Raw genomic sequence first — 14,837 nt, forward strand, 5'->3', positions numbered from 1 at the left:
TCAAAATTTTTCATTCAAAGCATTAGACTGTTAAAATGGTCACTATATAGCCTTCTTTATTCACATTGCTTGCATAATCGAAAACTCTCATTAATATTCTCTTTTACAGTTCAATTTTTTACAGACCAAATTCCAAGTAGCTTTCTTCTTCGATATCTGAAATTAATTGTCAAATTAACTTGAATCTAAAGCATGTTCTTCTACTTGTCGAAGGGTACTGATCCACTATACTAATCATCGAATTGTCACTTGAAGTTCACTAGCCGAACTTTAAAAAAAAAAAAAAAACCTTAATAGCTCAGTAACTTAAATAAGAATTTTCGAATAGTTTAGTGAAGTAAATGAAAAGTTCTAAATAGTTTAATAACCATTTTAAAAATTTTAAAAGTTAAGTAACCAAAATGTAAATTTTCTAACAGCTTAGTGACAGTGGGTGTAATATACCCTTCATTCAATTGCGTAAACATAATAAAATTTATTTAATGTAATATGGAATTGTACATATATTAAATGTTTTAATAAAAATTCAAATGTAAAACACTATCAATGGATTTAATAAACTATAAAATACTAATACTAATCGTTATTCAACTCGTTGAAAACTATAGCACAACTTTTGATTTTGAGTTGTTGCGTATTTTACTGCTTTCATGTTGTGGAAGCTTTCAAGGACAACGACACATATCATGCAAACGTTTTAAGTTTATTAACACGTCTTCTTTGGATTATACGAACGGATTGGATTTACCAAGCAATATGAAGCTGTAGATTGTAAATATCTTGTCAAACACGTTGACTGCAATGGCTGCATGACATGTTCCTATCCGTTTTCCAGGCATTGCATGTGACGATTACATGAAAAAGCAGACTGCTTAACATTGGCCCATGAAGAGGTATTCCAATGCAGTAATGTTATAACTTATAAACGAAGGAGAACAGATACTTGATTTCTACTCGTATTTAATAATTCAAAATTCGTACGAAAACGAAGGAAGATGCACGGGTTCGCCCAGGGGAAAAGTTATTTAACATGACAAATAAGAGCAGCACAGACAATAAGGATAAGCAAGACATCATCTTTCTTTCTTTCCTTTTTTTTTAAAGTTTGTGAGTATGAACTAGATTTACATGGTGTTTACAAAGAACATAACTACCTATATGTACCTGTTGCCGGAGTGATATTCAGTGCTCAGCACAGCATGATAGAAAAGCTTGTGACATTTTTTGAAGCTTGGAAGGAACAGAACCGGCATGCCTTTCTTAATACAATAGGGAAAGGCAATGGCGTAACTGGATAACAGCATAGCGATCTTTTTTTTAACTGTTATTTTTCCTTGTCCATCGCATATATGACACATATACGCTGCAGTGAAAAGAAATAATTTTGACAATTGCAACTCCATGCCTAAGACAATTAGGTCACCAGTAATATTTCCGATGAAGGACCTTCATCCAATTCAATATCTCCGCATGCACTAAGAACCGTAGCGAGGATGTAATCATCCACCTCAAAACCTTCTGCTTCCATCCGATACATGAGTTGCAAAGCTTCTCGACATAGCCCGTTTCTTGCATAACCCATGATCATGGCCTTCCACGAAACCAAATTCCTTTCTGGCATGCTGTCAAAAACACGAGAAGCCTCCGCTACAAAACCGCATTTCGCATACATATGGATCAATGCACTGCCCACAAAGACATTAGAAAAGGCAGGAGTTTTATTTGCGAAGGAGTGAATTAACTTCCCTTTTGTAATAGCTCCAAGCTTAGCACATGCTTTCAAAGCTGAAGAATAGGTAAAAGAGTTAGGTTCTACACCCTCCTCCATCATTTCTTTCAAAATATCAAGAGCCTCAGCCTCATGCCCTACGCTTGCACAGCCAGAAATCATGGCAGTCCACGAGACAACATCCCTCAGCGGCATCTGTTGAAGGACTTTGGAGGCAATATCGTACTCCCCACATTTACAATAGAACCATACTAGAGTGCTTCCTATGTACATATTCGTTTGGATAGATTTTTTTACTATTTGTGCGTGGACTTCCTTGCCCATAAGTAAATCCACAACTGAACCACAAGCCCTGAGTATGCTAACGATGGTCAAGTTATTAGCAATTATATTTCGTCTCTTCATTACTCGAAAAAGACTAATGGCATCCTCACCGAGACCCTTCCTAGCATACCCTGCTATAATAGAAGTCCAGGTAACCGTATTTCTACTACTCATCCCATTAAACACAATCCTAGCATCTAATATCTCCCCGCATTTTGCATACATGTCCACAAGAGAAGACCCTAAGAAAACATCATTTTTGAACATCTTTTTTATTATGGCACCATGTAATTGTCTACCTGGTCTCAATGCCTTTTGCTCTCCACAAGCCTTCAAAACACTGCAAACGGTGAACTCATTAGGCCAAAAACCATCACTTAGCATTCTCGAAAACAACGAGAAAGCCTCCTCCGCATATCCTTGTTGGGAGCAAGCAGTTATCATAGCTGTCCAACAAACCACATCCTTCTCTGCCATCCCATGAAACACTTGAAAAGCCCTTGACAACTCCCCACATTGTGCATAAAAATAAGTAACAGCACTATCCACAATCAAGTTCCTACAGTTCGCTTTCAGGATACACCCATGAATTTGTCTGCCTAATTCAAAATCCGCCCGCCTACTACACAAATTCATCAAACAAACAAGCATCTTCCTGTTCCCTTGAACCCCACATGATATCGAATCCCAAAACAACCTCAAAGCTTCATCATCAAAACCCAATTTGGAGTACCCATTAATCATTGCTGTCCAACTGACGACATTTCTTTCAGCCATATTATCAAACACCTTTCGAGCTTCCACCAGCGTCCCAAATTTTAAATACGAACTTAACAAATTATTCTCAACATAGGTCACTGGGTTCCCTAAACGCTTCAAAACAACCGCATGGACTCTCCTAACTTGTCTACCATTGCTACAAGATTGAAGCAAAGCTGCCAGCTCATCAGAACCGACATTTCGACTAACCGACGGTGGGGTTCTATCCCTAAAACCAGCATCTGGGTCTTCATGGTAAGTTGAAATACTGGTTAAATCATCGAATTCGGGTAGAAAACATGAATCTTTGGAAGAAAAACAAGAAAATTGGGGTGGGTTTTTGGTGATTCTTGGTCTGGACTCGTTTCTGGAATTCGAATAATGAAATGATGGACTTTGAATAGTGAAAAAGGAAGGCCATTGAAAGTGCGTCACTTGGGGTGAAATCACCGTTAACGAAAGCATCGGCTATATCTTTGGATTTCTTCAAAACTCCCCGCGGAAAACAGAACCCAGTTTCCCGAAGTTTAAGCTCTTGTTTTTGTTAAATCCTGAGGCTTTCAAAAACTCGATCAGGTAAAAGACCATTTTGCCACTAAGCCAGCAAAACGACATCGTCTTGTAGGTTGCAACCTCTTCACAATATCACTTCTTTGCCGGTCTCTAAAACCTTATTCTAGAACCCGCTGCCAAAAACCTTCGTAAATTTCTTCCTGCTATAAACTTACAAAAAAAAATTTAGTCTTTTTCTTTCCATGGAATTGGCTTGTGCAAGTTTTCAAGCTTGTTCTATATTTCCAGTGAGATTAAAATCTTCTAAAGCCACAAAATTTGAATCTTCTTTAGCTTTACTTCCTTCCTGTAAAAGTTCAAACTCATCTCGGATTCGTTGTTTGTCTTCAAAGTTCTTAAGTAAGTTACTCTTTTTTACCTAATAATTTGCAGCTAAAGGTTATTAATTTAGCGTTTTATTCACTGTATTTATCTCTCTTTCCCGCGCTGCCTTCCTGCGTAAATAATGGTTCAACCTGGAATTGAATACATTAATAATAATTAAGTGCTATAGCTGAAGTATTCTATGATGATTAGCTTTATCTTTTTGTTTGTTTTTAAAGTCCTTTTCGTTTAAAGTAAGAAAATTGGGAACTTCTTCTAGCATGATTATTTGGGAAAGCATTGTTTGTTAGGAGCTTCTTTGGTGCTTGCAGAGATGCATATATTATTTTTAGGCCATTTGTCTTTAACAGATAGTTCTCATGGGCAGGTTATCCTGCATTGTGTATTAATCGGGTAAGCGGGCAGCAGCGGTTTTCTCTTGCGGCTGTTGTTGGTGATAAAACTGCGGTGCCAAATAATTGTGATGAAGAGAAGATTTCAGATTCAGATTCTGCTGGTTCCTCGCTAATTAATGATGAGGTGACCAGAGATGGGGAAAATGATGGTGATAAAGGTAGTGTTGAGGGGATGGATAGCGTTAAAATGATCAGAGTATGTGACAAGTTAATTGAGGTTTTCTTGGTTGACAAGCCTACGCCGACTGATTGGAGAAGATTACTTGCTTTCAGTAAGGAATGGAACAACATCCGACCTCATTTCTTTCAGCGTTGTCAGGAACGAGCTGATGTTGAAGGTGATCCTGGAATGAAGCATAAGCTTCTTCGACTTGGAAGGAAATTGAAAGAGGTGGGTTATTTGATTATAATTATAATCTTTTGCAAGCAATATCAGTTTGTTGTATGAGATATTGAATCTGGAGAATTGTCTAGCTGCTCATGATTAATTCGAGATTGATTATAGAGAGAGTACGAACAAGGGAGAGAAATCTACCTGCTTTTATGATGCTGACATGCTGAACAGATCCATGTGCAGTGAAGATTCCTAGGAATCGAATTTCTTATACTCTTTGGATGGCATGTTAGTAATATGGCTTTAATAGTTGAGGCATGTCTGATGCATACTGTTCTTATTTTCAAGTTCATGCTGATGTCATGGTGATTCTCGTTATACAGATTGATGAAGATATTCAAAGACACAACGAACTTCTTGAAGTGATCAAGGGTTCACCATCTGAGATTAGTGAAATGGTTGCTAGACGTCGTAAAGATTTTACAAAAGAATTCTTTGTGCATATCCATACTGTAGCAGAATCATATTATGACAATCCAACTGAACAAAATGGTAAGGCAGTATGATCAAATAATTTAATTATCAAAACCATATTGATAATTATTAGTATGAATGTTTAGTATCGTGTGCCAGTTTAAACTATATGCCTAACAAAATAAGCTGTGTGGTGAGTTGCATGGCTTGAGATCAGAACATTTAGTTCATATACTTGTTAACCATGTGCCTTCCTGAGCTTATTCCTTCATTTATTTGTTTATACTTGACAGCTCTAGCAAAGCTTGGGAATACTTGCTTGGCTGCTGTACAAGCTTACGATACTGCTGCTGAAAACGTTGAGGCACTTAATGCAGCAGAGTTGAAATTCCAAGATATCATCAATTCACCTTCTCTAGATGTTGCTTGCCGGAAGATTGATAGTTTGGCTGAGAAAAACCAACTTGACTCAGCATTGGTGCTAATGATCACTAAAGCTTGGTCAGCTGCCAAGGAATCTAACATGACGAAAGATGAGGTACTGTTGCTGACTTCAGGGAGGAAAAAGCCATCCACCTGCTCTATAAATCGCATGATGCGGTGGTCAACCAGATGTAGTTCTTGTTTTGTGACTCAGGGTGACTGCACCTAGAAGAACCCTATGATGATATTCTTATAAATTAATGGAATGATTACTAGGTTGGGGATGAAGGGAAAAGGGATTATTCATTTTGGCATTCTAGTAAAGAGCGGAACTAATTTTAGGAAGTACAACCATAGAGTCATTTGTGGGGAAGCCAACTGATGTGTTCCTTTGGATAAGCATTAAAATTTTCAGTAGGATTGCTAATTTAAGCACCATCAGCCGATGGTTTTAGAAAAAAAAATTAACTTTATGATAAATTCCTATGTTTTGGAGTGCTGCTGTAAGATGTCTTACCAAGTTATCATCTCAATTGCAGGTAAAAGACATATTATACCACTTGTATATGACTGCTAGAGGTAATCTACAGAGGCTCCTTCCAAAAGAGATTAGGATTGTGAAGTACCTTCTTACAATTGAGGATCCTGAGGAGCGACTGTGTGCCCTAAATGATGCCTTTACACCTGGAGAAGAACTTGAAGGGAGCGATATGGACAACCTTTACACGTATGTCTTTTGCTCTGACTTGATTTTTGTCAGAATTTAGTACCATCTAGGAATTAGGCTTGCAATGCATTGGCTTAATCTTCCAAGTCAATCATCCAGCCTTCCAGGTCCTGCTTTTTATAGTTTCAGGTGCAAATGATGAGTTGGGTTGGTAGTTATCCCAGGAAAGGATTTGATAGTTACTCTGGTGTCCTGCTATTTGCCTAAACCAAACATCGTTTAAATTTTGTGTCATCCTCTTTTGCGCGTAAGTTTTTTCCTTCATTTAACTCATTGTAATGAAATTTTAGGACTCCGGAGAAGCTTCATACCATGATGAGAGCTGTGGTGGATGCTTATAATTTCAGCCATGAAGGCACTCTCTTAAGGGAAGCTAGAGATTTGATGAATCCGAAGATAATCGAAAAGCTGGGGGAGTTAATAAAGATTGTGGAGAAAAACTTCATGTGACATGGAGCTAAGTCGTACTTTGAATAGCTTTACGTATATTTTTTGGTCCAGAAATCATAATCTTTAATCTCTGCCTTGCTTGAGAATCTGAATATATATAGGTGTGATAACTCTAAATTTCGGGTTGGTTCATAGCTCGAGCAGTAATACTGCCCGTACCCGAGAGCATCAAAGTAGAGTTACTTCACAACAAAAATTGGCAATAGAAGAAGAATAGTTTTTAGGTGTGAATGTTCAAACATACAAGGTGCCAATGATCTCCTGCAGAGATTGATCTTGTTGTGGTCCCATAATTTTCTTTTCTTTTTCTTAATATTAGAGCTTGTTAATTAGATGTTATATGAATTACTGGCAAATATTCCTTGATTTCATATTAAATATTAATTTAACAATATTTCAATAAAATTAATTGCCATAATGCGATTTCATTTTTTCTAATAAAGTAACACAAAATTATAAAGGTTCAAAGTTCTCTGTAAAGAGCATTTATGAACTAAATTAGAAGCCATTAACTCTCGTGACTTGTCCCACATGTTATAAGTTTAGGTAAAAACTGTGGTCAGTTCTTAATTCTTAGGAAACTTAGGCTTGAATTATTGAAGTTGAACACCGAAAAAAAGTCTAGAATCTGTAAATGATTACTTCTTCCTCTTCTTTGGTGGCTGAATCGATTCTTCTTCATCTTCGTCTTCGTCTTCATTTTCAGGCTCTTCATCTTCTACAGTTTCTTTTTCTTCCTCATCATCATTGCCTTCATTGTCGTCACCGTCACCGTCCTCCTCATCCTCGTCTTCCGGCTCATCATCCCCATTTTCACCTTCTTCCTCCTCTCCGTTCTCTTCTTCCCCTGCTCCATCAGCCTCTCCACCACCAATTTCCTTGTTGGAGTTGCCATTTTGGTCATTGGAATTGTTCCCATGATCTTCACCATCAGAAGGGTCTCCTTCTTCATCGTCTTCTCCGGGTCCATCATTATCAATGTCTTCGTCTTCGTCTTCATCTCCATCTTCCTCAGCATCAACTACCGCTTCACATCTATGTCCACCCAAATCACTTTCTTGCTTTTCACCTTCTGGGTTTACCATCAACAGCTCAACCAGATTCTGACACTATTACAACAATCTAATCTAATTATCACGTATGCTTGACAATTACACCATGAAAATATATTGAAACCAACAAATTACAAACCCCACAAAACGAAATACTCCCATTGTAAAATGACCAAAACGGGAATTAGCTTTTCATCCATGGTCATGCATAACCCAACCCAAGTTTCTTCTTACATGCATATTAATTTATGACAAATTATTGAATCTACTACATTGAAATATTAAACTCCACGAACAGAAAGATGAATACTTTTCAATATACAATAACAAATAGTAGATTAGAAAATTAAAACCACTGAATACTAATTTTAAATTAATTCTATAAAGCAATTGAATTCAATGTGAAGTTAACATTTTCTATATACACGAATAAAATATTAGTAAAAATATATCGTTTTTGGTGTCAAAATTATTTTAGTTGCTTTAAAAAGGAATCGGGAGTTTTTTCTTATATCGGTACTCGACTAACCAATTTTTCTTACATTTAATCTTCAACTTAGCAATTTTTCTTACATTTGATCTTCAACTTAGCAATTTTTCTTGAAATCTTTTTCATATTAGTTTAAAATTTTGGTAGCTTTTTCAATTTGATCTCTAAACTTAAACTTAGATTACGAAAAGTTTCTAGTTTCAATAAAAGAGTAGGGTCAATTTTTTTAAAAATCTTATAAATGTTAGATTTTAATAGGTTGATATTGTTATTTATTAATAAAAGTTATAATTTAAAATTTTTATTAATTTTGTTTATAATTTTATATTTTTAAATAATTTTTTAATTTTAAAAGGGTTTAATTGATTTTTAAAATTTATTACTAAGACCTTTTTTATTATCCTCTAGCATTATTAGTTTCAAACTTTCTAATATACTTCAAATAAAAGAGTATGGATCAAATTGAATAAATGTGTAAAGGTTGAGGCTAAATTTATTATTATACCTAAACACTAAAACAAACATTTAACAGTAGAAAAATTTTAACGAATGGGTTGTTTTGCTCATTCATCTAACATACAATAGCTAATTTGCTCATTTTTTAATAAAGACGCTAAAATGTAATCATTATGTAGTACAAGGGGTTTTGTGGTACTTTTACAAATTAGAAAATTACTATGATAGCAATTATACCCTCGCGTAATTATAAGGAATTCTAATTCCCTATACCTGTTTGGCTCAAAGAGTATAGTTATGTCGTAATTCTCTATATCTTGTTTGGTAATATAAATTATAATTATAAATTTACATATTTTAAATTCTAAATGAAAAAGGAATATTAATTATTATCAAAATTATGAATAATACTTAAGAAAAAACCACTATACAAATAACAAAACTTAAAATCAAATTATCATATATAATATGTTATTCCAAAAAAATTTTGATAATACGATCATTAATAAAATTAACAAAAAAAACATTCTATACATGGGCTATTCTTTGACATTAAGCATATACTTTTTATAATCAAATGGTTTTTGCCCAAATATTAATAATTAATAATAAATATTATGCAATTAGTTAAAATTAGTATAAATATTTTATAATAAATACTATGTAATTTAGTTAATTATTTAGTATATCAAAATGTATGATAAATTATCTTTCATCAATAAATTTTTAAATTATTAACAAGATTAGTAAAATAACATATAATTATAGATATTTTTTAAATTAAAATACTATTATTATATAAAATAATTTTTAAACTTAAATAATATAGGACATAATTGAAAAGTTATAAGATAACTTGATTTTAGTATGATTGTTTGTAATTACCAGCATAAGTACTCTAATACTCCCTTTTCCTAAGAATTGGAGTGCGTGGTTGAGGTGTTCTAGTTACATTTAATTTAGTAATGGTTATCTAAACATGCCACATATGCATAATTACAAATAATTAAACTCAAACTGAATTATTAGACAATTTTTCAAAGGCAAATCTATAAATAAACCCTTAATAAATAAGGATTAATATATTTTAATGAAAGCCTTTATGACTTACAAGCCATTTCTAGCCATTGGATTAGTTTTGGTTTAGAATGTAAGGTTAGGGTTTAGCTTTTAAAGTTTAAAGTTTAAAGTTGGTATAGACTTTTAGGATTCAAGATTTATAGTTTATAATTTTATAAAATATAAATTTAATTTTTAGATTTAAGATTTAGTATTTAAAATTTAAGGTTATACTAATCAAGATTTAAATTTTGTATTTTAAATATATTAATAATTACTAATTATACAAATTTAAAATAAGAAATAATATAATAAACTCACTGTACGTGAGTCCAAATAGGAATTGAGGAACTGTGAGCATGGTCCTACCCATTTTTTATTGGGGGAGGTTTGCACGCTTTATTTAATATTTATATATATTGGTGGGCCGACAAGGAATCAAATCCCCGGAACTCAACATAATTTTACGTAAAACAGAATCTATGTTTTCTATTTCAGTTCCGCACATTGTACGCTTCACCCACACCAGCAGCGCAAGTTAGCAATCACCAAAAATAAAAAATAAAAATAGAAACCTAAAAAGAACCAACCCTTACTTGAGGCGAAAAAGCAAGAGCTTGAAACGTAGAGGAGGCGAGTAGGGTGAGTACGGTTCCCCACCACGCACGCATTAGCAAACCATGGTTAAACTTAACCATCAATTCGCCATAACCTTCTTTGGTCTCCATTTGTACGGCACAAGGGAAGAAAAAATTAAACCTAGGGACAAAAAACAATAACATCAATCAACCATAGCACCGTTAGATCTGATACCTGTCATCTCAGCCGTCAGATCTACAGAGTTTGGTTCGAAATTATGAAAGAAAAAATACAATAAGACAAGAGATAGAGGATAGCATATTAAACAGTTAACGTTAGTTAAAAGAAAACGACAAAAAAAAAAAAAAACAAGCTGCATACCTGAGAAATTCTAGGGAGCTCGGAAAAATTTTCCGGGAAATGGGAGGAAAATGTAAGAAAGAAAACAAGACAAAGTTAAGAGTGGGAAGGGGCGGTTGAAAGTATAGGAAAGGAAAAGTTTCTAAAAAGAGAAAGACAAAGGGGACGATGTTTGTTTAGATCCAACACTTGTTTTTTGCTACAAAAACATTAGTGGTTTTTGAGTCAATGTTTAAGGGTGATGAAACACATGGGAGAAAAAAGAAGAAGAAAAAAATACCTTCAAAATTCAAAACAGGAGAAATGAACAAGTTTTTGTTTATTTATTACTATTTTCTTTGGGTGGTTCGGATTTTGGAATCGGATTCCATTAATAGTCTATTATTGATGCCTTTTTCATCCTATCTGGGGCTGCTTCTTTTTTTCCTTTTTTGAGAATATTGAAGTAATAGTTAGGTTTTTCATTCATTTATTTTAAGTAATTTATGAAGAAAAGGTAAATTAATTATTATATAAGTTCATTTATTTGTTTCTCATGATGGAGAATTGATTCAAGTTGTGGTGGCTGATTTGAAGAACAAGTCGAAATCCTCGTGAAGAGCTGCGGTATCCGTTTTAATTCCCCTAACACAAAATGCTGAGCTTCCCCATGTGACACACAGGCAGCGCAAAATTACGGTACTTTCATTGCGCAGTTAACATAGGCCGGTGCAGAATTGAAATGTGGTACGGGTGCCGTTGGGCTGGCCCAATAGCTAAGTTGGCGGACCAGAATTATGATTTACGGAATGCCATCGAGCGTGCTTTCGACCATGTTTTAGTTTTTACTACTAACATTGGCCGACAAGTCTGCTCCATACTCTCTCTTTAAAACTGAAGTACCATATGAAATAAATGATCCGTATTATCATATTAAAATTTATTTTAATAAAACAAACAAGAAATAAGAAACGAAATCATACTAATTATCACCCAAAAATGGACCTTAATTCCATAAAGTTTGATCACATCAATACAGCATGAGATATTCAAAATCACTGAACATGATTACATGCAGCTTTGAACTACAATGGCCGCCCCCCTAAGCTTCCCCTAACCCTGCTGTTAGACCACCAAGTCGCAATGCTTTCCAACAATCCCATACTATCTTTTCTTCCTTATTGGCTCCAATCTATAGCTTTGCATTTGTAATTCTGCACAAGTTTTTAACTGTAAAGATCACCCTACCCCCTAAGCCAATAAAAATTATTCTCTAGCCTTTCTTTTCTTTGCTTTGCTTCCCCCCCTTCAATGATAAAAGCTTTTAATTGTAAAGATCACCCTACCCCACTTTTCTTGGTTATTGATGGAATTTCAGCTTAGAATTCATGGCTTTACAGCCTTTGCTGGACCATGGCAGGTGGGCAATGGCACCATAACTCCCCAAACCATAAAATCTTGGACAATGGTCCCTCTCCAACTTAGACCATAATCAATATTCAGACAAGTGTTAAACCGTAATCAACATTAAATACAATGAAAAGAATCAAAACACATCCTTATAGTTTAATTAATGCCACTAATTTTTTTCCCTTCCTTTAATTGTGTGTACCTAAAACAGCTGGCGAACTTTGAAGGGGATTGTCAAGCATGAAAGAATATTCATGGAGGCCATTATCACATAACAGCTCAAGAAAAGGACAATATCCAAATAAAGATAATATACATGAAAATGGGTGTCCATTAAAGTCAATGGGCTGTTTCAATGATCTAACCGTTCCCATTTCATGATCTGTAGAAGAATGGCTTTGCCTGACAAAGGGTTTACTTTTCCACAAAATGGACTCAGTTGAGTTGGTGAATTGCATGCATTCAACATACTTTAAACATCAAAACGAAGATTGCAGCTATACTATAGCTGTGTCTATCAATTAGTTATCTATCAATGCACATGATTCACTCCAATTGGATTAAATTTGAATCAATTTATTTAACAAAATAAAGTTTCAAAATTGGTATTCTTTGAAATTAGTTCAACTTGATTCATGGTATTATTAGATTTACAACATGTGGCATGCTCCCATTTAGCACATGATGAGTAAGGTCCTTAATCAATTTGGCAATGCAAAGGAGGAAAGAAAAAGAAAAGAAATTCTACTAAATCAAAACCATAATCATGAAAAGAGAGAGGATGCCCCCTAAATAGCTTTCAATTGATTCCTTTATTTTTATTTTTATCATTCTAAAGCCTAAGGCCTACAAAGCACTAGTACTAGCATTACATTACTATAAATGCTAAGTTGATGGGGTTTTGAGGAAGATAGTAAGTTTATTTATTTATAGAACTTTAAAATGCTCCCTCTTTTAGGGGATGAGAAGGGGCTAAAAGCCACTCTATAGTGGGAATAGGAATCCCAAAGTGGAGTTTTTTATTTATTAAAATAATTAAATTTGGATAGCAATCTCTTCCCTAGTTTTTCTCACCATCAATGTTAGTCAAAGAGGGTAAGTAGGCTATAGGATCTATCTCCCTAAAGGAATTTGAGCCTCAACTGTCCTTAAAAATAATATATATACTTCGGGTCCACGTTGATACGGGAGAATGGGGAGGGAAGAGTGAAATCTATATATTCTCAGTTTTGAGTTGATCGAATGGTTAGATATTAATTTAAATTTAGTTACCAATATTAAATTAGGATTTTAGTGTGATTTTATTCAAGATTATTTCATTCTTAAATCTATTTAATAGCTTGGAAATTTGAATAAAGTTTTTTGGTGACCGAGGAATGGTTTAGCACTTTAGAATAAAGTGGTATTTTATTGTCTTGAGATTGCGTATCTGTATTTCCATTTCGTTTACCATATTTTTTACTTCATTTTAAGTAAAATGTTTATACATGGACCCTAATTTCCACGTTTATTAACATTAAAAAGTTTTTAACCACAAATCATTCTTTCTAAAAGAAAACTAATACGACCTTTCAACCTTCCAATTTAGAATATGGTAAGCAGAGATTAACAAATATTTTTTAACATTAAATTATTTTTTTCTTTTTATTTACCTCATAACTCAATAAACTAACCATGTAAAACACAATTCAATCGAAACCCCTACATGTTTACTTCGGAAACTGTTTTTTTAAAACTCGTCTTTTGAGTTCACCATTTCTTTTCAAAAATTTTAATTTTTGGTCGAGATTTCTCATTTTAGCTTTCACGTAAAACCAACAATAATTGTGTTAGAGAGATTTATGGTATCAACCACATTGAATATTGCAATGGTTAAATTAAAATTAATTGTAAGATATGTGTTCAATTCAAATACAATTGTACTAATGTACAGAGGATAATGAAAAAATAAAACTATCACCTTGATCTAAACATAGACCGTAAAAGAAACATTTATCAAATGAATAAATAACTATAATTGTTGTGGTTATATTTATGTCAAATAGTAGTTTTATTAATAAATAATTCATGTTCAAGCTTTGTTGATATAATTCCTCTTAATTTATAATTCGGTTCACTAAAAAATATTATAATATATCAAATAATATTTTATTTTTATTTATTACTCTAATAGTTATTAAAATCTTTTATTTAAATGAAAAATTAAGCCATCAATATGTTTTTCATCTATATCAATTTTCTTATAAATTTAAAAAATTAGTTCACAATAATATTGAACCATTATGTTATTTAAAATAATTACATGAATTTACTTTTTAAATATTATTTTATTAGAAAAATACAAATGATATAACTATAAATGAAAGGAAACGGACCCGCATACACCAAAGTAAAATTAAAGTGGTGTTACATCATTTTGTAATTTTTATACGATTAATATTTTAACAATTTGACCGTTGAATTTATCAATATATAATCACTCTTCATGCATGTAATTTTTGAATCGATCCAATATCTTTATCATATTAATTTAGAATATTGCCTATATTAATATATATATTAACGGTTGAAACTTTTTACATAACGTGAATAGTTAAAATTTTATTTTTTCTTCAAACTTAACATACATGATTTACATGAATGAAGTATGAAATGTAATGAACATATTATTAAAATATTAATCGCAAAAAAATTATAAAAGAATATAAAACTACTTTAATTTTACATCAAGATAAAAAATTCTCCCTAAATAAAATATATTTTTAAATCTGCTGAAAAACATTGTATAAAAAAATCATTTTAAACATAAAAAGAATTAAGATAAAAAGTACAATCGAATATCTTTTTAAGAAAAAAATATAAAAAAAAGTAATAGTGTTGCGGTGAGGTAAGCCTGTCCATGGGCCGGGCGGCCCGGCCCGACGGCCCGTCTGAAATATG

The 14,837-nt window shown here is 33.2% G+C and overlaps 2 protein-coding genes across 2 annotated transcripts; one reads left to right on the forward strand and one right to left on the reverse strand.

Moving 5' to 3' along the window:
- Positions 1–928: 928 nt before the first annotated feature.
- LOC105769596 (pentatricopeptide repeat-containing protein At4g18520, chloroplastic) lies at positions 929–3,411 on the reverse strand. Its single transcript, XM_012590335.2, has one exon. It carries the CDS (start codon positions 3,275–3,277, stop codon positions 1,415–1,417), a length of 1,863 nt encoding a protein of 620 aa, XP_012445789.2. The 5' UTR covers positions 3,278–3,411; the 3' UTR covers positions 929–1,414.
- A 66-nt stretch (positions 3,412–3,477) lies between these two features.
- LOC105769597 (uncharacterized protein At4g37920) lies at positions 3,478–6,868 on the forward strand. The gene is made up of 6 exons (XM_012590336.2): positions 3,478–3,724; positions 4,077–4,495; positions 4,822–4,990; positions 5,206–5,450; positions 5,875–6,062; positions 6,353–6,868. The coding sequence occupies exons 1-6, from the start codon at positions 3,568–3,570 to the stop codon at positions 6,510–6,512; spliced, it is 1,338 nt and encodes a 445-aa protein (XP_012445790.1). The 5' UTR covers positions 3,478–3,567; the 3' UTR covers positions 6,513–6,868.
- The last annotated feature ends 7,969 nt before the right edge of the window (positions 6,869–14,837 follow it).

This window comes from Gossypium raimondii, chromosome 5, assembly GCF_025698545.1.
Source record: "Gossypium raimondii isolate GPD5lz chromosome 5, ASM2569854v1, whole genome shotgun sequence".
In the NCBI taxonomy this organism is placed as follows: Eukaryota; Viridiplantae; Streptophyta; class Magnoliopsida; order Malvales; family Malvaceae; genus Gossypium; species Gossypium raimondii.